The sequence below is a fragment of the Nipponia nippon genome, unplaced genomic scaffold, assembly GCF_047370975.1.
Source record: "Nipponia nippon isolate SJK-2023a ecotype South Korea unplaced genomic scaffold, ASM4737097v1 scaffold_20, whole genome shotgun sequence".
Taxonomy (NCBI): domain Eukaryota; kingdom Metazoa; phylum Chordata; class Aves; order Pelecaniformes; family Threskiornithidae; genus Nipponia; species Nipponia nippon.
In genome coordinates this window covers 1,458,925-1,486,772 of record NW_028262337.1, presented here as the reverse complement: position 1 = coordinate 1,486,772, position 27,848 = coordinate 1,458,925, and the positions used below count along the sequence as shown (strand labels likewise).

At 42.3% G+C, this 27,848-nt stretch overlaps 1 protein-coding gene across 1 annotated transcript in view; it reads left to right on the top strand.

Annotated features, from left to right (window-relative positions):
- Window positions 1-252: 252 nt before the first annotated feature.
- PLCXD3 (phosphatidylinositol specific phospholipase C X domain containing 3) overlaps window positions 253-27,848 on the top strand; it is an 83,868-nt gene continuing 56,272 nt past the window's right edge. Inside the window, exon 1 of the mRNA XM_087759910.1 lies at window positions 253-404. Coding sequence (XP_087616036.1) covers window positions 302-404 — 103 coding nt within the window. The 5' untranslated portion in view covers window positions 253-301. The remainder of the gene's footprint in view (window positions 405-27,848) is intronic.

Here is a 27,848-nt window from a genome sequence, read left to right as displayed (position 1 = left end):
GGGTGCAGATGCGGCTCCCGCCCAGGGCCTGGGCCCTGACCCCGCTCCCTCCCCCAGCCCCGCCGTGTTACCTAGGGCGGCCTCGCCCTCCCCAGCACCCCGCGCCGCGCCGCCGCCGCTGCCGCCCGCCCCGCCGGCACCCGCCGCCGAGCAGGGCGGCGGCCGGGGGCAGCGCCCGGGCTGGGCTGGGCTGGGCTCGGCGGGGGGAGGCGGCGCCGGGCGGGCGGGGCCGGGGCCGGGGCCGGGGCCGGGCGGGCTGGAGCGAGCGGCGGCGGGAGAGCGGCAGGGGCTCGGCGGCGGCATGGCTTCGTCGCAAGGGAAGAACGAGCCGCGCTTCGCCGACTGGATGGCAGCTCTGCCCGGCAGCATCCACCGCACCCCGCTCACCAACCTGGCCATCCCAGGTACCCGCTCCCATCTCCCCTCCCCGCGGGCCGGGACGCGCCGGGGCGAGGCGAGCGGAGCCTTCTCCGCGTTTCACCTCTCCACGCCGCTGAGGCGGCGGCGGGCCCGGGCTGCGCTGCGGCGGCTCCGCTCCGCCTGAGGTGCCGTGCGGTGCGGTGCTCCCGCCCTCCGCCTCGGGTACCGGCCGGCGGGGCTGCACCGAGCGGTGCCGGCGGGGCTGCACCGAGCGGTGCCCGCAGGACGCCCTCCGTGCGGCCGCCAGCTCTAACGAAGTTGGGGCGATGGCTGGCAGAGTGCGCAGGCTGGATCTCTTCTTTGTGCGGGAAAGCGGCGTCTTCCTGTACCGTTTGACTGGGGTAACAGTCCGTTTACTGGACCTCGTGTATGACCGAGGTGCCATGTAGTGCCTGTGCGCTCGTACACTCGTGTCGTGAGGTCGGGTCTGAGCCCGGGGGGAGCCGGGGCAGGATGCGGGGCTGCCGCCTGCCGTGGGGGTCCACGGGTCGCAGCAGTGTGCGCCTTGATGTCTTCAGAAAACATTCCATCTCAACACCGATTTAAGTAAGATGAGAAATAGCAGGTCGTGGTGCTCTCTGGCTGTGAACTCAATTTCTTTCCTGCCCTCCCTGTGCTTTTTTGGTAAGGTATTAACTGTAACTGTAGACTTATGCAAAATGCGTATCAGAATCCAGAACAGTAATTGATTTGGATGATTCCTGGTTTGAGGGAGCACCTCATTTTGCATTTTTGTCCCCTCTGAGATATTTAACAGGAATGAGGTTTCAGAGATGCTGAAGCTGAAATGTCTCCAAAGCTCCTTACGCAAACTGTTCACTTCTTGCAAGTTTTGTGTAGCAGCTGCTTGTGCAATTTTTATAACAGTAGTCAAAGATATTTTTTAAGACAATGTAATTGCAGCAGCTATTTGCTAGAATGTGTTTTCTGTAGTTTCATGTGAACACAGGTGTGCTCTTTTAAAATCATGTGGCTTTTAATTTCTTTCATTTTACACAAGCTATGTCTAGTATTCCACTTGCTACACTGTTTTTTGCTATTGGTTGAATATATTCTGTATAAAATTGTGTTCCTCTGAGGCATAGGAATCCAGCATCTGTAACTGTTATGTCAAATCATGTTGGAGCTGTGAAAGCTTTTGGTGTTAATAGCTATTCATTAACCCACAAGCTGTGGAATGTTCTTGCAGAATATTGGCCATGACGAGAAATGAGTCTGTTTGCAATTCATTGGGCCTTTATAGGTTAAACGTATTCCTTTAGAGACTTTTTCTTGGTTTTGAAGAGATCATGATCAAACTTACTTGCTGCCAGATGCAAGAAATTGCGTTTGATATTTGTCACCTTTAACTAGCTTCCTTGACTGAAGCATCATGAGGCCGTTACTGATGCATCTACCTCACCAAGATCTCTCAGTTACTTTCTCATAGCCTCTTTTTAAAATATAGGGCAATTTTTCACAGTGGACGTTTTTCAGGCTTTGGCAGTAATAACGTAAGCCTTCACACCTTGTTAACATGTTTAAATTAAAAAAAAAAAATACCCTTCTGTGGGCTGTAAGTGTCAGTTAATCTCAGTACAGCGTTAAGCAGTGGGCAAGTTCTGCAGCCTGCAAGTGCAGAGATTGACCCCTTACATTGGCAGAAGGGTTTTGTTCATGTTACAGCTATGCACACAGTCTTGCTTTTTGTGAAATTAGCAGCAAAACTTCTATGACTTGAGTGGCGTAGTGTTAAGACCTGTGAAATTTGCCCTTATTGTAAATTGACACAAACCTCACTTACCTGCCTATCTCACTTTTAAAATGCCAGCTTTGACAAATAGAGCCTTATGGGGAGACGGGCAATATATTTCATATGAATTTGTCAGCTAGAGAGCCTGGCACACAGGTTGTAGGTATCAGTGCAGTTTAAATATTACCTTCTAACAGTAGATTTATTATTGTATTCAACATACAATGTGGAAATGTGCAATATTAGTACAAAGGCAAACATGGATTTGGTTTCATCCTTTAAGAAGAAATAATGTTTGAGACATTCCTAATGTTTATTTGTAAGTTTCCTCCCATATGACCACAGCTGAACATTAATGCTATGTGTGCCTAACAGCTGTTAACATGTAACTGCTATTCAAGTAGTTAATGCAAGGAACATGTAGAGTCCAAAACCTCGTATGTCAAATCTTCGTAGTTTTAACTTGTGAATTTCTAACCGTTTGGGAAATTAACATTTAGTTACTAGTGTATTCATAGAATGACTGCTATATCTTGTAAATAGCATTTTGTTTACATTGGTGTTTTTTTTTCCTTACCAAGAGATGTTAACAGTACGTTTTTATTTTTTCCAGCAGGATGTAAACTTCCCTTGCGCAGTAGGAATACTGATTTTGACCTTAATTCAGCAGGACAGAATTCAGTTCTGGAGCCAGAGTAACAGTCCAATGCTAATGTTGAACAAAAGAAACCATTAGCTTGAAAATGTTAGAATGCATTTTCCAAATGAATCACTTTTACCCAATACAAAGGATGTTCCACTATATTGGGGCAAAAATGCTGTTGTTTTATTAGAAATCATCAGTACATTTCTCATTGTTTAGAAGGAGTGCTTGGAACTGAGATGATACACTACGTTGTTTTTGCACAGACATGCATGTAATATTTTAACTGTTGCAAAGAGAAGCACAAAACCCATAGTATTCTGTCATGATCATACTTAAACAATACTGTTGAAGGGACGTTATGTTCATATTATGTTTAAAAACATGATTGATGACACTTTTTAATTGCTCAGCTGTTAAGCTTATGCAGGCACAAATTTATACTATTTATCATGACTTATGCTTCCATAGTCAGTGCTGGATTTTGTTACTATTCCAGTAAATTCATTTACTTGTTTCATTCTCTGCAGTTCAAGCCAGGTACTTCTATTTTCCTAAGGCCAGGAATCCAGTAGATGAGACAGAGATCTCTAATACAACTTGTGCCAGCTTTGTCAATCAGAAACTTTTCCATTTGGATTTCTTCCAAATACGAGGATGATGTGTTATACTATGATGTTCTCTTCTTTCATTGTGCCATCTATGTCTCTGTTCCCTTGCACTGCAAATGGCAGATTTTCCTCAAGTGAAGGATATCAGTAGCAAATAATAGTATACACTATTTGGAAATAAAATAATCTCTTAGCTTCCAGAAAATACCACACATATTTAGTCTCCTATTGCTATGACAATTAGAACAATGAAAGGATATATTCTTAGGATTTCAGCCCAACGTTTATGTCTCCTAGTGTTTGTAAACTGCCTCTTCTGTTAAAAGATCTGCCTGGCTAAACTCACAACAGTCTGGCTAAGAAAAAGGTGGAGGATTATGGATTATTTTTGTTCTTTGGGGTGGGGCGTGTCTTTTGGAAGTTGGTAAAGTGTAGTTTTGTTCAATGCCTGTGCCTCTTTGACCAGGATAAGAAATAGTTTTTTCTAGATAATGTACATTTATAGAACTAAAATCTTTGTGCCCCCAAGTTGAGGCTAGAAGGTGAGGTATAGAGAGCCTACATATTCTGCTGTGTTAATGCCCTCTTCTTAATCGGGTGGAGGATATGAGCTATGTGCAATGCAGTAAAACAGACATCAGTAGACAGCATTTCCTTATGAACTGACCCACTAACTGATCAATTAACTTTCTTACTGGCAATATGTAGATATGTATCTGGTTTTTTATCAGTCTGAGTTTTTGTACAAATAATGTGTATAATACATGCTGCCTTTTCCCCTGGTGCTAATGTTTCAAGCCTCTGGGAAGTCTGTAAGAATAATTTATGACGGAAAAAAGTATTTTCCTCCCCAAGTAACTAATCCCTCCACCAAAACTGGTGCTAGGCTAAGATCTGCCATATAAGCAATTCTGATATGTGCTAGGGACATGTCTGTCCTTCATATAGTGTAGATAAAATCTTCTGAATGAATTTGAGACCCAAAATATCTCTTGAGTGCATAATTTTGAGAGTTGGGACTCTTCAGGCTTTCATTTCATAGGAGAGTTTTCTGCTTTCTTTGAGCAGATGAAACCTTTGGCCTCAGCATGTGCTTCTGTCGCTGGAGGATTCACCATGAGCAATACAATTCTCAGTGAAAATTATTTTCACAGTGATACCAGCTTGGCAGTTATGTTTGCTTAATGTAGTTCCTTAAGAGGAATGCACAGGACCTGACTGGCTTCTTTTGTTTCTCAGATGACATTTTTTGGTGTATTTTGTCCTATAACGTTCTTTGTCCGTCAGCCAGAAAGCAATTACTAGACACAGCAGAGCTAAAGCTGGCTCATTTTAAATAAGAAGCTGTTGGCAGGTGGAATTTCGTTATGCTACCCATCTTTAGAAAGAGACTCTGAGACTTGAAACTTGTATTTCCTGCTGTCCCACCATCATCATGCTTTGAAAAGAAAGAGTAAGACCTCATAGAGAATTAGTTTACAGAAAGGGAGGATATGTGTTAGTGTCAAAGATGTATTAAGAGATGGGAGATGGTATGGGGAGACTTGGGAAAAGCATGCATGTTACTGTAGCTGGAATATTTTAGCCATTTTGTGAATGACAGCACTGCTGAGGTAATGTAACAGCTCTGGTTTAAATATTTTAAATTCCTGTCTTCCATTCCTTCTTGTAATACCTTGCAAACGTTCAAGTGATTACTTCTTGAGTGGACACTTCTCATTCTCAGCCCCATGGGAAAATTTTTTCATCTTAAAAATGGCTAGAAATATTTCCTTGTTGGTTACATAGATACACAACATTTTCACTGTTCAAATGTTATTAGGGAGCTCTTTAATTTTGAGCTTGAATAGCTGATAAATTGGATGTTCTTAGAGTGAAGAGCAATTGTCTTTGGGAAGCGCTTGGGACCTGTTTCATCCTTGCTGGTCCACTAGTGTTGAACAGAGTACCTCCGCTTTGCTTGCCAGGGTCTGATTCTGTACAAAACTAGCTCCATCCAGAACTGTAAACTCATGGTGCAGGTAAACTTATAAATAAACCTATAATGCAGGTTTCTCATTAGCTTTTGACATGCATGTAGGTATCTGGAAGAACTGTTTCTTTTTCCAGTGCACCCTGTACTCTATTTCAGTGTTCATCTACCTGAAATAAGTACTTTATGCTTTGTTTTCTGCTCAGAAAATGAGCGAAGATCTTCATAACTGACCTTCCTAACTTTTTTAGGATAGGTCTCTTCTTCCTTATTGATGGTTGTCTTTTTGCATGACTTCTATCCACAGAACAGCCTGTCATTGGCCCTGCACATGCTAATGTGTCATTTCCAACCCTTTCAGAAATATTTCTGTGTGATAGTTTCCTGTGGCATTCACCATTAGTTTCCCCTGCCTTGACATGTTTCTAGCATGCACAAAATGAAGCTGTTTGTTTGGTTCCTCACACTTCCATAAAAATCAAACAGTTCAAGCCCTTCAGTTACTTCCCCATCTGCTACAAGTAATTTGAAACCGCTTTTGCTTGGTTTCCCAACAGGAGCTATTTGTTTAATCCAGCAGTCTCTGTCCACTCTGTCTCCTGCAGCTTAGTTCCAGCAGAGCTGGCTTCCTCTCTGACCTGCCTCGCATCCCACCACCATGGCAGGTGCGACAGAGGGAAAGGCTTTATTGCCATCTGGAATTATTCCTCTCTTTCCACCTCATTGAATTTCTGTTTCATTTCATCTCTTGGCCAAAAACTGCTTAACGGTTCTGTGTATCCAAACTGCCCTTACCCTCTGACAATTTTTAACTTTGTGTTTGGTATGTGTTTTATGTCTGGTCACTTTCTACAGTTCTTACTATAGTGCAACTTGTACTGTGTTTTTCAAACAAAATGATACTTGCTTGAAGATGCTCAGACACACTCAACTATGCAAGTAATTAAAAATGCAGATTCAAAGTAGACAAAGTTAGGGAGACTACAACTTTAAACCCCCTACGAGGGCTATGCAATCTCTTCTACTGCTCTGCATAGAGATATTAATTAAAGTTTTAGCTACTTAATTAGAAATTGATTGTATATATCTTCAATAAATACTTCTCAGATTTAGTAAACAGATTTGTGTTTAACGGTTCTGCTCTTCAAAGAGCAGCCAGTTCCAGGGAGAGTAACCTCCATGCTCATCTTGTCCGTTCTTCAGTGTAATTATAGGTGCTTCATTTGTGAACAGATGGGCTTGTGCAGGCCTTACAGTAAAGCCCATGGGACACTGCAAAGAATATAATCTGGAAGAAAGATCGTTCAAAATCTGAAAGTTTGGATTTTAATCTAAATTTTTGCAGAATTGAATGTTTTTTGTTTGACCTACTGTAGCATACCTTAGTTTAATCTTATCTTTTTCCATTACTTTGAACAGCTGTATGGTATCAACTAATAACTGTACAGAAATACCGAAATGCTGGGGTAAATCAATGTAAACAAATGAAATGAAACACTTTTTTTCCCTTCTCAAGTAGCCTGCCACACATGGGAATCACTAGTGATTTCCTCTGGGCGATACCCAGCTACAAGTAGGGCCAGAAGGAGATTCCGGGCAACTACAGGCCTGTCAGTCCAACCTCAGTGCCAGGGAAGGTTATGGAGCAGATCATCCTGAGTGCCATCACGCAGCATGTACATGACAACCAGGCGATCAGGCCCAGTCAGCATGGGTTTATGAAAGGCAGGTCCTGCTTGACTAACCTGACCTCCTTCTATGACAAGGTGACCTGCTTAGTGGATGAGGGAAAGGCTGTGGATGTTGTCTACCTGGACTTTAGTAAGGCCTTTGACACCATTTCCCTGGAGAAACTGGCTGCTCATGGCTTGGACAGGCGTACTCTTTGCTGGGTAAAAAACTGTCTGGATGGCTGGGCCCAAAGAGTTATGGTGAATGGAGTTAAATGCAGTTGGTGGCCAGTCACATGTGGTGTTCCCCAGGGCTCAGTACTGGGGCCAGTTCTGTTTAATGGCTTTATCAATGACCTTGACGAGGGGCTCGAGTGCACCCTCAGTGAGTTTGCAGGCGACACCAAGTTGGGCGGGAGTGTTGATCTGCTGGAGGGTAGGAAGGCTGTACAGAGGGACCTGGACAGGCTGGATCGATGGGCCAAGGCCAACTGCATGATGTTCAACAAGGCCAAGTTTCGGGTGCTGCACTTCTGTCACAACAACCCCAAGCAATGCTATAGGCCTGGGGAGGAGAGGCTGGAGAGCTGCCCAGAGGAAAAGGACCTGGGGGTGCTGGTTGACAGCCGGCTGACTATGAGCCAGCAGTGGGCCCAGGTGGCCAAGAAAGCCAGTAGCATCCTGGCCTGTATCAGGAATAGTGTGGCCAGCAGGACCAGGGAGGTGATCGTCCCCCTGTACTTGGCACTGGTGAGGCCGCTTCTCGAGTACTGTGTTCAGTTTTGGACCTCTCCCTACAAGAAGGACATCAAGGTGCTAGAGCATGTCCAAAGAAGGGCAATGAAGCTGGTGAAGGGTCTAGAGCAGAAGTCTCACAAGGAGTGGCTGAGGGAGCTGGGGTTGTTTAGTGTGGAGGAGGCTGAGGGGAGACCTTATTGCTCTATATAAACTACCTGAAAGGAGGGTGTAGCGAGGTGGGGGTCGATCTCTTCTCCCAGGTAACGAGCGATAGAATGAGAGGAAATGGCCTCAAGCTGTGCCAGGGGAAGTTTAGGTTGGATATTAGGAAAAACTTCTTCACTGAAAGGGTGGTCAAGCATTGGAACAGGTTGCCCAGGGAAGTGGTTGAGTCCCTATCCCTGGAGGCATTTAAAAGCCATGTAGATGTGATGCTTAGGGACATGGTTTAGTGGTGGACTTGGCAGTGCTAGGTTAATGGTTGGACTTGATGATCTTAAAGGTCTTTTTCATAACCTAAACGATTCTATGATTTCAGTAATGAATAGTTTATGTACTTATTTTCATGTATTTATGCTTGTGATAGAAGACTGTACCTGTGCTGCATTTCTTTGCACAGCTAGACCACTTGAGGTCATATTTCACATTTTTATAGTAAGGGTTCAGTTTCCTTATTGGGTATATATAGGTAGCAATGAAATAGTTCGTGCTGAGAAGTGGTTGGTTAATCTGGAGTTCTGAAATACTTTAATTTTTTTATACCTTTGACTACATGGAAGAACAGCTAAACAACAAAAATATAAATTGCAGTTTATAATACCAATAGTAACCCCTCCTTAAATTGTCATCTGTCCAAGATGCTTGAGGCAAAGCTGAAGATCTTTCTTCCATCACAAATTAGTGCCTGGTAGGTGGGAACTAAATGCTGAAACGTGCTGAGTGCTGCCAGCTCCCTTGGAAGCTGAGGGTCCTCAGTCTTCCATCAGCTCAGGTCCAAGTATTCAAAGAGAATCTTCACTGTGTGATGTTCCTACTGTAGCAAAATGTCATAGCCACTTGAAAGTTTTTATTTCCTGAGGTGAAATGGAATATATAGTTTCCTCTGGTTGGAGGTACAGATTTGGTCTTTTTCTATCTATTTTAAAACCATGTCACAGTTTTCACCGTGATCTAACGTAAATCACTAGAACAGTTTTCAGATGCTTTGCCACCGTAAATAAAGTTTAATCTTTGCTTCATCTAATCTTTTATCTGGTTAGTTTGCATGCGTCATGCTTAAATGCTTCATCTTAGTGTATCAACTATGAAATAAAATATTGCAGAATAGCTAGAAAAAGAGAAAGGGAGGGAAGAAAAAAATGGATTTCCTTAGTTGTGGTTCCAGGCTTAGCTCTCATGTGTGTGTGACACTTAGGATGTTTCAGATGATCGGAGATGTATGACACGTGCTGCTGCTATGAAGGTAAAAACCTGGCCATGAAGTTTATTGGATTATAAATTTGGTTGTGATTTTAAAAAGCCAGGATAAAGGGCACTGAACTAACCTGGCCTTTAAATAAATTTTGTCGCCTTTTTTTTTTTTTAACAAAACAAAACCCAGTAAGATGAGTAGTAGACTTTATGCTTTACCTTGGTGTTGTGCTATCATCCACAATGTATTCATGTTTGATAGAAGATTTTTTTTTTTAATCTTATTAAATATTTGGTATGTATTTATACTTTTGCAGCCATGCAGCTTCGTTTTATAACTCTGAAAGGTTGGTAAACTGGGACTTAAGTGAGAGTAGGAAAAATGTACAATATATGAGTTAGGTGTAGTGCTATTCAATCAAACTGCTGGCTTAGGGCTTCAAAGTGTATTAGTTTGTTGTTTTAGCTAAATTCTTTTGTTAAAAATTTGTGTTCTTCAAAAATACATGCTTCAGACTAGTCTGGATGTTCACACCAGAGCCAAATGACAGGTTTTACACCTTCTGAACCAGCATGTGACTGGAATTGTCTTCTGATGTTTCACTCAGATGCCTGCCATTAAAGGGTAGAAGAGAAATGGAGAAGTTTTAGTCATTTTCATTATCTGTGAAGCTGCTGTATGATCTTAAGAAAGCTGTTAGAAATCTCTGCCATGTTTTATTCTTTGTAGACCAGGGCTGGTAATCTCAAGAAGACCACTGATACTGAGGCTGGCCTTGTTCTTAGGAGAGCTGGGTTAGGAATCGTGCTCCACGGGTTGCGGAACATTTCACTGACCCCTAGGCAGTGCTTTGGGAGAAAGGCTGTTTGTTTTACACTGCAAAGCTCACACAAGCTTTTGGTAGAGTGCTGCTCTCCAGCCATGTGAATGCAACCCAGAAGTTGCTTTGTCAGCAGAGGAGACATTTGAGTAGGTACTAATTGTAGTTGCTAGCGTAGGAATCCAAACATCTTTGCTATTTCAGGATTAGTCTTATTTCTTCCTGTTGAAGCCCTTCAATTTTGCAAGACTCTTTGTTCTAATTGTGTAGGTCATGTTCACAAACACTGTCTCTGAAGCCATGCAAGCTGGGGAGGTGATGTTCCTTATATATCACTTGTGCAGGTGCGTATTCCCATCATGTGATCCAAAAATGTGAGTCTTTTGCACTGGTTCCCTCAGACTTGAATTGTCTGCTTTGACATCTCAAGTGGCTTATCCATGTATGATGGACAGATCAGGAGATCACTTTGAAGCTACTGCAGATGACATCTCCCAGTTGCTTTTCCCATTGCTGGAAAGCAAGGAGGACTACATGGGTGCTCTGTATTGCGCTGCAGTGGGAGTGCACTGGGGTGAGCTGGGGCTGAATGAAGCTGGTTTTGAACAATAATTCCCCAGTTACCCTCAGCCACAAGAAGAGGGAGGAAGGTGTTGACTGGAAGTTCTCCTAGAGGCAAAGATGTAACTTGGACATTGAATAGCAGGTGCTGTGGGTTTGTGTGTGTTCATCTCTGTATCCTCACTGCACTAGAAAAAGTGCTTTTAGGGAGTTGCATCATTGGATCCCCAGAACCTCTTCTCAGTAGGTGCATGCTGGAATTAGCTGTGCTCGCTGCCTGTGTGTAATGGGCCTCAGAGTACACCACAGGAGTCAGCAGTGTATTTTTTTGTCAACAAACTGCATGTTTAAATTCAGGACAACTTAGGCCATGTAAGTATGTTAATCGAAGTCTGGAATTTTCTGTTTCGGGCAGTGTTTGTTGGTGGGTTTGGGTTTTTTTTTTAATGCTTCAACTTTTCCCCCAGTTGGTATAGTTCTCTCACCATCTCCAGGGTTGAAGTGGAGGTTTTTCCAATGGCATGGAGATGCTCAGTTTTGATGAACTTTAATCTCAAAAGCATTTCTTGGTTGGAGTTCTGGGTTACCCTGCTTCTGATACAAAATTGACAGCCTTTATGCTTTCCAGTAGGAGAGGTTGCCTCAAAAGAGTCTTGTCTGGGATGGGAAAGGGGAAGCACCTGTATTTTGACTTTCTAGTCATGCTTCAAGGCTTATCTAGTAGTGCAGGCTCTTGCTGTGAGAGGGAGCTGGACTCGTGCCGTTAGCCAAGTGTTATTTAGTGCATGTGCCTAGTGAGTGTTTTGAGAAACATTTTATAAGTTGACAATAAATAAGGAGAAATCAAGCCAGCTTCAGTAATTTTTGGATGTAGCTGTCTTATAGGGGAGACAAGCCAAGGGATGCTGTGAAGGACATGAACGGTGTGTGTACATATGAATGCTGTTGCTTCTAGTGTGCAAGAGGCAGGAAACCCTTTAGAAATCACAGTGTTGAATACAGAGAAAACTGGGATTTCTAAGATCAGTTTAATGAACTGGCTGTCAACAATGCAGGCTGTTCTGGCTGGAAGGGATGTGAGTGTGAACTGATAAAACCAGACACTGGCTTGGTTGAGGGCTTGGGATGATGCGGTGGTGGTATTGAGGAGAAATGGTTTGCTTTTGTGCCATTATGTATTTGGCCCTGTCACATCCTCCTGCTCTGCAGGGGTCAGAACAAGTCACTGAAAGGTTGGCTGCTCTGGTCCATCTTATGATTTCAATTCCTAGCTGTTTGTTAATGTACTTTCTACACCACAAAATTCTTACTGTTTCCTTTGAGGCTGCATCCTTTACAAAAACAGGAGTAATCTCTGCTGTTGGAAAGCGACTTCTTCAGTTTTGCAGGAGAGCCCTGTCGGTACATGGAGAAATAAACATAACGAGGATTAAACTGAGCCAGTGTTACATGGTGTGGGAGATGCAAGGGTGGGGATCTAAGGCCAGGGTGAGAAGTGCTCTGCTGAAGGAGATCAAAGGTGCAGTTCGTTTAGTGCCCTGGCTCTGGCATCTTCTCTGGCCTGTGTCAGGGAAAGGGCTTAAGGACTAGGTGAGAATAAAGGGATATTTCCCCCGCACACATACCCCTTTACTCTTCTGGCTTATGGATTTCTTGAGCAAAAAGATTGCATCCAGATTGTTATGTTGTATAACCCCTGATGGACTGCTTTTCCAGCAACTTTCAAGGGAGAGCTGTGTCCCTTAGTCTGTAAATGAGGCTGGAGTAGGGACTTTCCCCATTCCCATTGGCTGCTGGAGAGTGCGAGGTTTGTACGGCCATGGGGAGAGCGTGCAAGGGTGTTTGTGACACTGGGTCAGTGATGGGAGAGTATGACTGGGACAAGACAGGACTGAGAAGAGTTTGGCTCCCTGCTCTGGGGCTGCTTAGGTTTTTGACACTGAATAGATAGGGGACAGAGCAACAGAACCTGCACTGACTGCAGCGGATGCAGCCTGAACACCACCTTCTCAACTGAGCATGGATGTTCGTCTTGTTTGTGGTCTCCTGTGGCCTGTGAATCTTGCCCACCACTGCAGAGATGCAGGGGCATGGCTGGAGGACATTCTCCTCATTCTCCCAATGTTCAGTAGTTTCTGGCTATTTACAGTCCATATAAATCAACATTTCTCTGCTCTGGAGGAAACATACATCTTCCTGAATCACATGCATTGTGCCACGTACCCTAAAGGAACTAACATCTGTGGTGGCCTCTTTCCAGCCCAGCCTGTTTCTCAAGTAAGTCTTCAGGCAACAATAAGCCACCAGTGTAATTTTCAGAACTGGATTTTATCTTTCTTTGGCATTGCTTTCCCAGACGTGCCAACAGAGATAAGGCTTCTTAATCTTTAAACCACCTTTCTAGGCTGTGAATTAGCTTGAATTTTATCAGAGAGGGGAGGTGAAGGTGTTTTGTTGTCATTTTAAGGTTTTCATAATAGGTGTTTTCATATTTTGAATGGTATTCAGAAACACCGATAAACAAACTTAATGCTTTGAAAGCAACTTCTCCGACTCAAGTGGGGGACACAGAAGCCAAGAAGCTAAACGCAATCCCTTTTATGTCACACTTCCCTTCAGGTGTCGCTTCAACTCTGTCTTAAGTGTGGGATACAGACCAGAAATACTGTGTTAGAGAATACATAAAAACAGTAGAAATATGGAGAAGTATTCTTCTAACATGGAAATCACATTTAAAAGTAGCAATTGTGTCTCTCTGTCTTAGATAATTTGTGAGCACTGTTTTAATCTAGGAGGCAAAAAGTAATGTGTTTTCAGAACTCCCACTAACTTATGGACAAACCAGGAAAGATCCAGGAGGGAGGGAAGGAAACATTATACTTGAAGTAAGCTTTTTGCATGAGTTCAACCCAGTTCACAGTTAAGTTTGGATATTTTTTTATTTGGTTTGGTTTTGGACAGTTTATTGGATAATAGAATTCACTGACTGCCAGGAGAAATGTTGACATTAGTTTGACTGGGCCTGGTTTTCCACTGTCTTGTACCATGTGTAAATGCAGATCTGTATGAAGTGTCACTAAATCAGAGCAGTAACTCTGTATTTTTACTTTGTGCACTATACAATGTGGAACTGAGTCTGTCTTGGTTAGCTCTTGATGAATAAATTGCTCTGAGCAGCTGAAGAAAGCAATGCTGATTAGATGATGGACTTAAATATGGTGCTCTAAAATACCCAGAGCATTTGTCAGAGAGATGAGTACCAGCTTATGTTGCTTCCAGTCTTTAAGTGAACCATTATTAAACAGCTACATGAAAGAAAAAATAATCTGTCTTCAAAGTGAAAAAATCACAAGCTTTACAATTCAGCCTTATCCAAAAATTCCATTGTCTTTGATTATGACCTAAATATAAATTAGGGAACAACTAGAGAAAAGCAGGATTTGGGATTTTACCTATTGCATTTTGAAGTCAACTGACACACACGCTGTGATGACTAATAGTGCTAGGTCAGGCCCTTAGTTTGTTACTGTAGTGAGTTAAGGATCATGCAGAAGAGGAGGAAATTGCATATAATCTAATCTTTTTTGGGATAGTGTGCTACTGAAATACCACTAAGTAATGTTTTGGTCTGCTTATAATGATATTGGAGCCAGCTGGCCTTTCACAGACTTGCCCTTTTTTACTGTAAAATTAAGAAAATATATAAGGCTTTCAAATGTGTTAACATTTATTTATAATATGCTTTAATATTTAGGCAGCAGTATTTAAAAAACAAGCTAGCTTATTTTCAAAGTCTTAACATACTTAGATGTTCATGTAATGGAGAACTCTTGGGACAAGTAAAGGTTGTAATTTCTGATTTTTGTCTCCCAGTTCAAATGTAGTGATCTATTCCTGGAATTACAATGGAATTGAGATACACAGTTGAACTGGGAGACAAAAAGCAGAAGTTACAGACTTTACTGGTCTGTTGTAATGGCCACAGATGCTTTGAGATGTACCTGCTCTGGCATGGGCTTATCCACGGCCACAGACCCTTCAGGCTGTCCTGCTCCTGCCTGGACTCATCCACAGGTCACAGCCCCTTCAACTTGAGTTCACACTGGAGTTCCAGCCTGCCCAGTACAGCAGCACAGAACCAGCAGCAATGCCCTGGCCATCTGCCAGCCCAGGTGCATGGCCATTGCTGTTACCAAAATGTTCCCAGGCACAGCAGAGTGAGACAATAAGCAGTACAGCAAGCAGCGAAAGCAAAAAGCAGTCACTAACAAGCACTGGACTCTAATATACAGTAAGGCAAGCAAGCTCCATGGCAAGCAGAGGCCTGCCGATTAATAGCTAAACAGCAGTAACAGCTATAGATTCAATCTAGCACATTCCAATCAAACCTGTTGTTATCTTGAACCCTTTGAGCCCCACGTTGGGCACTAAAAAAGGGCTGTCGTGGTTTAACCCCAGCCAGCAACTAAGCACCACACAGCCACTCGCTCACTCCCCACCAGTGGGATGGGGGAGAGAATCAGAAAAGTAAAAGTGAGAAAACTCGTGGGTTGAGATAAAGACAGTTTAATAGGTAAAGCAAAAGCCACGCATGCAAGCAAAGCAAAACAAGGAATTCATTCACTCATTCCCTCCAGCTGGCAGGTGTTCAGCCATCTCCAGGAAAGCAGGGCTCCATCACACATAACGGCTACTTGGGAAGACAAACGCCATCACGCTGAACGTCCCCCCCTTCCTTCTTCTTCCCCCAGCTTTATATGCTGAGCATGACCTCATATGGTATGGAACAGCCCTTTGGTCAGTTGGGGTCAGCTGTCCCAGCTGTGTCTACTGTGCACACTTCTTGTGCACCCCCAGCCTCCTCACTGGTGGGGTGGGGTGAGAAGCAGAAAAGGCCTTGACTCTGTGTAAGCACTGCTCAGCAGCAACCAAAACATCCCTGTGTTATCAACACTGTTTCCAGCACAAATCCAAAACATAGCCCCATACTAGCTACTGTGAAGAAAATTGATTCTACCCCAGCCAAAGCCAGCACAACATAGAAACGGAAAATACTCTCCAAGAAAAGGTGTTTAAAATGTCTGTGGTGGGATTGAGACCATGTATGGTTGTTTTCATGACAGCAGTATCGGTCTGCTTTCTGAAGCCCTGGAACACCAAGGCTCTTTATATCTCTGTTGAACAGCTTCTTACAAAAGACCAGTCCTCTTGCTTTGGTCTCTGATCTTGGCTGGATTTTCATGTCATATTACTAACTGTGGGGTAGTTTGAAACCAAGTAGTTTAAATAATACTGAGGTGCAAGGGGAGAACAGAAGAGCAGCTGTCAGGAACACTGCGTGGATTTGTGTATTGCATTCAAGGTAAGGATTTATGGAGTTTTTCATGCCTGGACTGGGCACTGAGAAGAGCAGTAGAGCTGGAGATCCTTGAGACATCACAGTGCAAGTGACCAGACTGGGTGACTTTAGATATTAGCCCAGCTGAAGCGTGCAATAGACACATCCCTGTATCAACATGTAAAAACACTGATGATAGGTGGTATGGCTGATCTAGGACAGGGTTTCTGACTTCTGGCTTTTGCTGATGCTTCCAGAAGGAGATGTGGTATCAGATTCGGTAAAGCGGACTTAGACCCAACGACATGTACTGAAAGCTTGTCTAAAAGAAACGATCAGAGCATGGAAGGTGTGTGCATCATTTAACCATCTCTATAGCCTCTGTACTAAACACAAATTGTAAAGGATTCATATTCTGTATTACGACAGGATGTTTTCCATGTTTCATGCACCAGAAAACTAAATGGCTTCCTTAAAATGGGGGCAGCTGAGGCAGGAGTAGGAAATGAACCAGAGTTTTATAGACCTTAATTTAGTGACTTAGCCTTTGAACTATGCTTTTTCCTAAACAGTAGTATAATTCAGAATTGATATATTCTGCTCTGACAGTGAATTGCAATGTTGTATAATAGAGGACAAAGAGGGTATCCAAAGCTTCTCATGACAGCTGACACATTAGGTTTTCATGTCTTGTATGTGAGACTTGTGTGGTTTGCACTTTGTCGTCCCAGGAAGGAAAGGAAACATTTCCCACAGAAAAGCAACACAAGTTCATTAGTCATCAAAGGGTGTGATGGCATATGGAGCGCTAGATTCCATCGCCCACCTCTGAGGTGGTCTCTGAAGAGAAGGACCAGTCAGACGTGAGACCAGATCATAAATGATCGTGGCAGATCCCTGTGGGTTAGAGGGTGAGTTGCAGGAGATGAAGTTTCTGACCTCATTTGAAAAGCAAAGCTTTTTTTTAGCTTCAGCTAAATGGGAGGTTTGCAAGGTCTGCAGAAGAAGAGCTGGCCAGTTAGCAACAAATTCTGAGTTACGTTAAGGGTTGCGCGTGTTGTCCATTGGAGTTACATGCAAACACTGCCTCACCATTTTGCTGGATGTTTCCTGGTGCCATCCAGCAGCGTTTCTTCCCCTTTCAGCAGGTGAACCATAGCCAGCTGGTTTTATCTGTGTCCTTCAGTCACCCATGCAAAGAACCACTGTGAGATTTGTTTCTTGAAGTGAAGATCATTGAGCAAGTTGTATATCACTGTAGTCTTTAATATATGCTAGTGGGGGGTGGGACACGGTGTGAGTACTCAGAAGCCCCCTCTAGCACTGTCTGAAAGCTTGAAGGCACCAGTAGTTTCATCCGCTCACCCAAAATCAAGCAAGAGAGAGAATATAGTAAGTTAGAAGGAGAATAAATACACTGAAGGCTAGAGGGATGAGGACAAGCCATTTAGGTTACTACTCTAAATCCCTGCCTGCAGAGTAGGGGGTGAGCGCTGCCAGATTTAGCTCCATCTCTTTGCAAAGTATTGCTTCAGAAAGCATCTAGAGCGCAGGCTGGGAGTGGTTTGCTGACTGATTTTTGCTTCTAAGACTTGAGCAAAAGTGAAGTAAAATGTGTGCTCAAAAAGAGGGAGCACAGGCATTATGCTGCTATTGGGAAAATAAGTGAAATTCACAGTAACAAACCCCACATTTTACTGTTAAATAGAAGGATGTACCCAGGCACTTCACCAGCTGCTAAGTTCATTTGTGGGCTCTGAAAAGACTGCTTTACTTCTGGTGTTCTTACGTATGTTCTGAAAATACGTATCGCTGTGATACCCCTATGTATTAAATTTTGTCCTCAGGACCTCTGTTTGGAAAGAACTGTCTGTATACCATTGCAGCCCAGGCCTTTCTTTAAAAAATGTGAAAGTGACAGAATTTGCCGTGGAGAAGTTTTAAGTAAAACGAACAATAAACCATGCAGGAAAAAGGTTTCTGCGAGCTCCCAGCAGAAAGGGGTTGTGTTCTGACGATTCGGCACTGAGATCAAGCTATTTTGCAGTATTGAAATATTCCACTAGTGCCAAGCTAGGATATTTAAAGGGAAAACTGATGACAGAAGATTTTTTTTTTTATAGCTGCCAAATTTAAATCAGGATATGGAATTGCTGAGGGCCTAAAATGATGTTTGCCAGTAGGCTTGTGCCTGCTGTTCCACGCTTCTTTGCTGCTGTCCTTGACAGTGAATTCATGTTGACTTGAGAGAAATAAGGTTCAAATAATTTCTTTTGGGGGGGGGGGGGGCTGATGAATGACTTTGGCAAAATCAGAGGTTAAAACTTGTTTACTATTGCGCTGTTGTGTATGATACTTGCTAAAAAAGACAATAAAATCTTGGTAGTAGTGTTTGCATCCAACCAATCTGAACAGCTTTCAGGTGAAGACAGCACTGAATTGGTAAAACTGGGTTCTAGGCAGGGTGCTTTTTCACTGCTGCAATGTTTGCGTCCTGTTTAATTTAACGTTTTTCATTAATAACCTAGATGAGAACAAGCTTATTATGGAAATATGTGAGTAATAACAATTGAAAGAAGCACAAGAGGAAGACAGTAGCCCATATTGCACTGCAGTGGAATGAACTTCATTTGGATAAAAATAAACTAATAGTCTGGGGCTGAACTGTAGAATTATTCAAAAGGCAGTTGTTTTTTCAGAAGAGGGATTTAAAATGTGGTAATGCAAGAAGAGACCTGGAGCTTAGCAGTGGCTGGGATTTTGGCAAGTGAGGCAGCTGGGAAGAAATCACTGCAGGCTTCAGCCACATGCTCAGAAGCACGGTGTGTAGCATAGAGGTAGTCTGGTGTGGCTGCAAATGAGGTATGGTATTCATCATTACTGGAAACAAGACAGAATTGGAATCTGGAAGTGAAGTGACAAAGCCCTTTGCGATAGTGTGTCAGTGTGAGGAGTAGTGAAGCACCGGGTATAACTCTGGAAATTGGGCTGAGATCAGCAAGAGGTGACAACAATAGGAAAATGTATCGATGGTGGATTAACTTACTATGTGATTCAAAGAAAAGAAATGAGGTATGATCCCTTCGAGCTCCTTTAAACATGGATTGGAAAGAGTGCCTTGTTGTAAAACAGAAAGTTATCACGTTAGCAGGGGCTACCCTACCTGACCTGAGAAACCCTCTCTTCCCATCCTTTACTCATCTTCAGGAAGCCTCAGTTGAAATGTGGTACTTTTCAACCAGCCTCAGTTGTAGTAATGAACAATAAATCACAATAGTTCACATGTAGAAACTTGAGGGCTCCTGGGGTATCAAGCTTATGCAGTCTTCTTGAAGCTGCAGCTTGGCACATCTTCACCATCACCTGTAGCTATCTTCAAATCTCCCTTCTCTTCCAGCATCTTTAGCTGTTGGGCCTCTTGGGGAAGTTACACTGCGTGTGGATAACGTCAGACGGGTTCCACTGAACGCTGGTCATCAGCTGCACAGGGGACTTTCTTCTGCAGGTTGGCAGGACATCAATGATGGTTTACTCATGAGGGACCCCTATGTAGAACACCTGTAGAAACTTCTTAAGAGATGAAAAATGCTCATCCATACCTCATTGATTTCACTTGAATTGAGTTCGCCTCTGGCAAAAAATATTTAGGAGTAGTATAGAGAGTAGCAACTGAGATGCTTTTATAGTTCTTCATCAAGGATGAGTTTGGAGGGGTACTGTAAATTCAGAGAGTTTGCTGCTAGTGCAAATCATGGGTGAGTTACTAAAACTGTTGCTCTATAAAAATTGATGCTGCTAATGCCTTCGTAAGGTTGTTTTTGCCATGCTGTATGAAAAGCCCGGGCAAGCACTGGAAGAGTGAATTTTCTTACATGACTTGACCTGCTCGCAGAGCTGTTGTCTGCAGGGGGCATCTTAAACTCTGTCAAAATACAGTGCTCCTTTTCAGTGAAATTTTGTGCTGAGTAGCTCCGTATGGTAAAGAGCTAAGATGTGTGACCCAGGAGCCTTTCTCTACATGGTTGTGCGTGTGGCAGAGCCTAGCCAATTGAATTACAGCCTGATAATTATGCAGAAATCGCTCTTCATCAAGAAGCAAATTTTGAATTCTTTTTCTCTTACCAGTGAGGTTTTTTAGGCCCGTTGGTAGGACTGCTTGTACCTTAAGAAACCTCTTACAAACCTGGAGCATTAGAGAACCACAGCTGAGCCTTAACTACGCATGGGTGTAATTCAGGTAAGAATTAATTTCATGCCTTAATGCTTTGCTGGAATCAAGGCATGTTCTGTTTTAGAAGAAAATCTAAAGCAGGGAAGATGTGAGGAAATATATTAACAATTAAATGCAATATTACTTTCCAAGGTTCAGTAATACTTTGAGCTGCGGGGAACACCCGACCAAACACTGTACGAGGGCAGTTCCCTGACAGCCATGCTGCCCGTAGCTTGCTTCCCATCGGTCTTGAACTAGGCAGCCTGAACCATTATTTTTGGCTACTGCCTACACTGTCCTTACTGCTCTGCCAGCACTTCAACCTTATCCACATGGAAGAACCTCTGCAAGATCCAGGCAGAGAGAAAATCTGGCCCCTCCATGTGTGGTTCAGGGGTGCTAGTCATGTCGTGTGTTGCAGAAATACTTCTATAAAATGAAGGCAAATCACAGGTATGGTGATGTGGAAAAATTACTAGTGTATCCCTTTCTGAAGCTTATCTTATAAAAATAAATACTTAAAAAGAATTCCTGTTAGTTTTAATTCACACAACTCCTGAATGTGTGTGTTAAAATGCTGTGATGCCTAGCAGGGAGCCCACATGATACCAAATTACCCTCTTCTCGTTCAGAGAGTGATGCTGATTTTCTGACCTGTTCCTGAATCTGCAAAGGAAAGAAAGACCCGAGCCAAACCCCACACAATTACCACAGTACTTGTTACTCTGTTCATACTACCTGAACAGCTCTTCCATCCCTAATACAGTCCTCTTTTTACCCTCGTAAAGACATTATGCCTTTCAAAGAGTATTTGAGGTTCGGGTATGTGGCAGTGTCACTCTGTATAAAAGAGTATGTTTCTGACTATGCTCCATAATCACAGTTCTCTGGTTGCCTAAGAAGAGGGTATTGCTGTGTAATGTGTCGGAGTAGGATTTCAAAGCCTCCAGAAGAGCAAAAGGTGAAGAGTTGCTTACCCCAGCCAAAAGGAGGAGGGGGAAGCTGGCAATATCAGAAAAGGCTGACATCTTTGCTGCTCTTGTGCATTTCAGTCTCAGTATCTGTGGTGGTCAGTTGAAGATGATGTCCCATAAACTGTTCCACAAGCTGCTCTTTTAAAGCTCTTAATGACACATTTTATTCTGACACTAGAAATTATGAAATCCTGAGGAGACCATTTGCTACATCAAGACCATGAAGAAGGCTGGTGTTAGAGACCCTGTGAGATTCATATTTTTGATGGAACTGTGTCTTCCTACAGAGTATGAAAATGTTTCTGAGCATGATTAAAGAATATGAGCAATGTTTTTTTCAGGATGGCTCTCCAGTAGGAACATAACTATCACAGCGTGCTCTGGGGGTAGTCAAGAAGTGAAATATAAATGTCATTTTTATTCCATATATATTCAGCTTGGAGCTAAACTGTGCATTTTTACCAATGAGACTGCTAGCACAACTGATAGATGGAGAAGTGAAATCTGTTAAAGCGAGATTAGAGTTCTTTCCAGAAAAAACACTCTATCTCAGCATGAGGTTTTGGGGTTGCTATAGAGTCTATAGAATGGAATTATTCTGTGGCTTGAACTGGTTTCTTCTTCTGTGGTATGTGTGATCACCTATGCTGCACAGTCCAGCATAAATTACCATTACCTATTGTGGCCTTAGAGTTCTGTGAAGACCCTGATCTGGAATCCCCTAAGACTGTTGTTGTCTATTTTCCAGTCAAGTCCGTATTGTCAGGAAAACAACTTGGAAAGTAACAGATGCTTTTTTCATTAGCCGTTGACAAAAGCCAACGAAAAAGGAATACTTTATTTGGGATGGAAAAATAGGTATTTTCTCATTAAAAAAAGAAAAAAAACCCCTTCAGTCATGAGCCAATTTAAATGTATTAGTTCAGTATTGGCAAGATATATCAAACCCAAAGGATTTATTTCAAACCAAACCACTATGTTTAAAGCACCATATAAATAGCTGTACTGCTATCTCCCCGTTGTCCTGCTCTCCAGCAGTGACCATATGCAGAGTTGTAGGGGAGAGCAGATCTGCTGCTTCCCTTGTATGTTCTTGCAGTTTCCAACTACTTAAAATGGCATAAGCTATGCTTTTGTTTCACTGAAATACTTTGTGCATCTTCTAAATCTTCTGGTAATGCTGGATGGAGAGATGCATGCTTTTTCAAGAACACAAAAAATGTTCGGCTAGTTCTGTTCAGAAAGCTTCTTAAGGTCAAAGTAGCTTTTTATTCTGTATGTTTTTCTAGATCTTGAGGGTTTTCTAACTTCTGTCTGGGTCATTCTACAGATAGGACATCACTTGTAAAGGATTCATTTGCAGGGAGCTGAACACCCCTTTACAGAATGCTGTACTCCACTAAAACTCCCCATATTAAGCTCCTATTTTAAAGCTGTTTCAAAAATGAACAGATTTCTAGTTGAAAGCTTCCCTTTCTGTGACATCTGTAATACAGTTTGTTGGTTTTTTTTTTTAAAAAAAACCACTTATGTTACATATTTCACTTTTTGGTGAGTATGGACTTAGATCAGAAGTAGGTCTTGCAGGATAGAAACTCTTGACAAAGAGCCAAGATGAGCTGGAAATACTTGAGAACTAAGTATGTTTCTGCCTCCAGTGTTTTAAATCCACTTCTCTTGGGGAGCTGGCTGTTGTAGGCTGTTTTTGCTGAACAGCCTATATTGAGTTCTAATATGATTTTGGTGTGAATATGTAGATATTATCTGTTAACTCCCTTGGGTGTTTCTGTTCTGTAAACCAACCACGTAAGATCACTTTCCTCTAAAATAATACCTTGCAGGCATTCTTGAACAATAAAATATGTAAGCTTGGATTGATAGGTGATCACATAAAAAATGTCCTGGTTTTGGCTGGGATAGAGTTAATTTTCTTCCTAGTAGCTGGTATAGTGCTGTGTTTTGGCTTTAGGATGAGAATAATGTTGATAACACACTGATGTTGTTGTTGCTAAGTAGTGCTTACACTAAGTCAAGGCCTTTTCAGCTTCCCATGCCCTGCCAGGTGCACAAGAAGCTGGGAGGGGGCACAGCCGGCACAGCTGACCCAGACTGGCCAAAGGGCTGTTCCGTACCATATGACATCATGCTCAGCATATAAACGGGGGGAGCTGGCGGGGGGGCAGCGATCGCTGCTCAGGGCTGGGCTGGGCATTGGTCAGCTGGTGAGCGGTTGTATTGCGCATCACTTGTTTTGTGTATTGTATATATATTTTGTGTATATATAATAATTTAGCATTATTAGCATTAGTATTATTTTCTCTTCCACTGCTGTCCTATTAAACTGTCTTTATCTCAACCCATGGGTTTTAAATTTTTTTTCAGTTCTCTCCTCCATCCCATTGGGCGGGGGGGGGGGGGGGGGGAGCGTGAGCGAGCGGCTATATGGTGCTTAGTTGCTGACTGGGGTTATACCACAACAAAAAATTGTTATCTCTTACTGATTTAAGTAATAGAAAATAGTTTATGAAATGGACAACATGTCTTGTTAGTTTAGGATCAATGGTCTAACAAAAATAATCCTTTTTCTATTACCTGCAAGACTTGAAAGTGCGGTACCATCACCACTTTCCAGAGGCTTCTGAGATCTCCGTCAGAAACCAAACCATTATCACTTCTTTTTATTTAAAAACAAAAAAAAAAAAGCCTGCAAGAGGCAGCGGCTACTCCTGACATGGTTATGAAAGAATATTTCACTGCAGTGCCAATTTTGCTGTCTGCTTCAGGAGGAATTTTGCCTGGATGGCTAAATGACTGGTTTACTTGTACATGCTCTGAAGCAATGAGTCTTTTTTAGTCTTTTAGAAGCAGAAATTTGGCTTTTAGGAGTCAGAAACAGGCAGTGAAATCTGAAAATACTCATTTCAACAATATGCAGAGAATATGTGGGCTGACACAGTATTGCTTTCCAGATTGAACAAGGAGTGATAATTGTGGCACAGTTAATTAAAGGCGTTTAATCATGGCTACAACAATTTCTTATAACTAGATTTTTTCCTCACTTTATTTCTTCCTTCATAATGATTAGATGTACTTAGCTGACTTATACAACAGATAGTGCAATCCTGTCGACTTGTAGAATTTTTGTTTTCCTTACTCTTACCGTCTTTTGACATTATTTATGAAATTTTTCATCTTCAATCTTTTAAAAATCAAACCATTATTTTGTACTATTGGAATTAGGTAGTTTCTTTTGTCTTTTCATCCTTTTTTGCTGAAAAAGTAATGTTTGGTAATGGTTTTTCTTTGGATGTTTATTTTCCCTTCAGCAGACTAAGATCTCAAATATGGACAGTTTAGAATGAATTTATAAATGTAGACTGTCATGGGGTAGATTGGGGTACACAGAGCAGGGTGCAGCAATGAAAAACATGTTTTCAGCTATAACTTGTGTTCATTTTTTCTGGCTAAAGTATAATCCTTCCAGTATCAGAGTTGCTTAGGTAGAGCTTTGTTCTCAGGATGTTTTATAAAAGCTCAGATTCTAAAAGCTTACTCATATCCTCAAAACAGGAAAAGTCAGAATGTGAATAGGGTACAGTGTGGCTGTGATCCAGGTTCAGTAGGTTAAAAACATTTGGGATGTAGTAAATTAGAAGTATGAGAAGGTAATTCTTGAATGCAGTGACCCAGTGAACTTTCCTGAACACTCACAAAACCTTTCTTATGAGAAGCAATTATGTGTGTGAAACTAATCTGAGGGAGTTTACTCAGGACTACTCGTAAGAGAATAAATTGATGACTGATAAGTAGGCTGCAAAATGCAGACAGTATTATTAGTCCCAGCCAAATTCACTGTTTCAAAGCAGACTGTGGACTAAGCTACATAATATGAAGAGTGAATCTGTGTGCTGGGAATATGTCTAAGAACTGGAAGCATGAACAGATGAGTTACAAGCTAATGAAAAAAAAAAGCCTATAAGCCACATAAAACCAGTGAATCTTTTCAATAGGTGATCAGCAAATGGTAAAGGTAGTGTGCATGACAACATTTTGTGATTCTTTGTTTATGACACAAGCACTGGGCTGGCAAGAAGCAAATTATACCTGTATATATTTTTCAGGCTTCCAGGTGCCTAATGTCAGGTGGTGATTTACAGAATGAATTTTTTTTTCTGTGGTATTTAACATATTTAGCAAGTGCATACCTGCCAGTTTGGGATTTTTGCTGGCACTTTCTCAGGTAACGTGTACATGAATTTACTTTCATGGGAACTGGTAAAAGTTTAAATGTGGATTTTCAAATGCACCTGGAATTCATGAAAACACGCTCTCAAGAAGCCAGAATTAGGTCAGTGCTGAAGTCCATGTATGTGTTGCCCTAAGCTGGCCCACTTGAACCTTAAGTAAATGGATGTGGGCTCGCCTGAGGACAGCAAGTTTTTTGTATTTTCAAGGCGTTTTGAAAGTGGCCCTGTTACGTGACGATGTTTTTGACTGTTGTCCCTTCCCTAACGCAGGGCAGAGTACTGCCTGTCTCTGTTGGGGTGTCCTGATTTCACCATATGTTCCTTGAATTCCTGGAGAGGGCAGTGAGTAGGATTAGGATGTAACAAATGATTGCTAGGATCCATCACAGCCTTTTAAAGGTGGCTGTACATGTTGCAAGGTAACTCTTTAGGCTCCCATTCACAGGAGTCCATCACACTTTTTCATTCATATATCTATATGAATGAAAAAAAAAATTTTTTTTTAATTTGTGTGTGTGTATATAAAATTAATCCATTAATGTTTTTTACAACTGTTGAGCTAGGCTTTCACCTATAGTGATCTGCTCAATTATCCTCTGTGTACAGGTCTTCAGGGTTAAAGAGGTAAAAATGCAGTATCACTTTTCTGCTCAAAGTTCATCACTACTTAATTGCTACGTTGGAGCTGGCAATATTCAGTGTCCTCAGCTCTATGTTGGACACCAGCTGTGCCACTGATTTGAGAGATGGTTATGAAAAGTACCTGAAAGACCACCTTCTCTTCATCAGTATTGTAACCAGCTGAACACAGGGCTTTGTAGGTAACTTACTTACCTCCTCAAAGCTGAATGAAAGTAGTAGCATCACTTGTATCTCGTTCACCTTTCCTCCAGAGAGATGCTTTAGTGACTGGGGTTTCTTTCTTAAATTCTGGAAGTTCTCTTTGAAACTCATTGTTAAAAATGGACTCCCAGGGGCAGGTTGGTCCAACCTGTCCCTCTCCCTGCTGTGCACACTCAAAGCGCTTGAAGATTAAAGAGCCTGGGCTTGCTCTGCACTGTACTTGGGCACAGGCCTCGCATGCTGGAAAGAGCAGTTAGGAGACGCGTTATTTTAAATCTTGTTGAATTTGTACAGTGACACCGAATCATAGAATCACAGAATAGTTTAGGTTGGAAGGGACCTTTAAAGGTCATCTACTCCAAGTCCCCTGCAATGAGCAGGGACATCTTCATGACCAAGTGGTTGCTAGAGACCAGCACGATGTTTCTTTGGTGAGTCAGCTCCTCATTAGACCAGCCCTCCTCTGTCCCTGGCAGTAGCTGTGTTACTCTTCCTGCACTGGGAACAGGTATGCAAACCCGACATAAACGTGAACAAGGATTTGAAAGCTGAATTTTCTCTCCATTTGTGGCTGCCACCAGTAGTGTTACACAGATTTGTCTTTTTCTTCCTTTGCCCTCTTTTGTCTGCCCATCTCTTGTCCCTGTTTTAGGTTGTACGATGTCCAGGGCAGACACTGTGCACGCTTAACTCCTGCACAGGGGTAATTTTAGTAAAATTCTAAGTTCTTTTAAAAAACCAACAAACCAACCCCAAACCAAACCACACTTGGTGTTGCACTGGCTGCTGGACTTTTTTGATGAGTGAGTGAGACTAGAGGTCTCAAGAACTGAAAAACTATCCTGGGCCAAATCCTGATTGTTTCCAAGTCTGCCTTTTTGAAGACAAGGCAAAACCTTTCCTTCCCAGGAAGGCAGATTACCCCTTCAAAGGATAAAGAGCTAGGTTTCACATTTATATGATGCTAGAGTAATCAGTTGGTTAATCGATATAATAACTTGGACATGCATTAATCATTGCATTGACTCAAATACGTGTGTGTATGTGTGTGTTTGTATATGCGTACATACATTTTTCTGCATTTGCTCATTCAGATGACAGCTCCCTGTTGAAAGTTCATAAGGGATGAAATTAGAATTTATTTTGCAAGCTGCACAAGGTGTATGGCACAAATCGAGTGAGAGATGAACAAGCTGGAAAAGTCAACCTTGTTTAGAAAGTTCTTATGTCTTTGTAGGAAACCCTCAAAAGCCAAACAGTCCTTTTTCAGAGTAAACAGTGCCATCATCTTCTCCAGTTCTCTGTTCCTCTGTTCTCTACGTGTGTGGCACTGTTGAACACACGGGCACCCTATATCAGGTGGTGCAGAAGCAGTTGAGCAGCAATACCTGTCTTGCTCTGACAAGAACCCACATGGGAACTCTCAGAGAACACACATAAGTTGTGTCTGCTCGGGTACTTTATAGTAGTGATTCCTGTACTGTTTGACAAAGAAAAAGAGTGTATTTGTCAAGGCAAATTATTTTTATTTACTAGATAGTTCATACCTTTACCTCTTGTAAATGAAAGTACCCCAGAAAAGTTATGTTCAATTACCAGATCTTTGCACAGACACTCAACTGTAGCATCTGGACATCTCCCAGGTATTTAAAAGA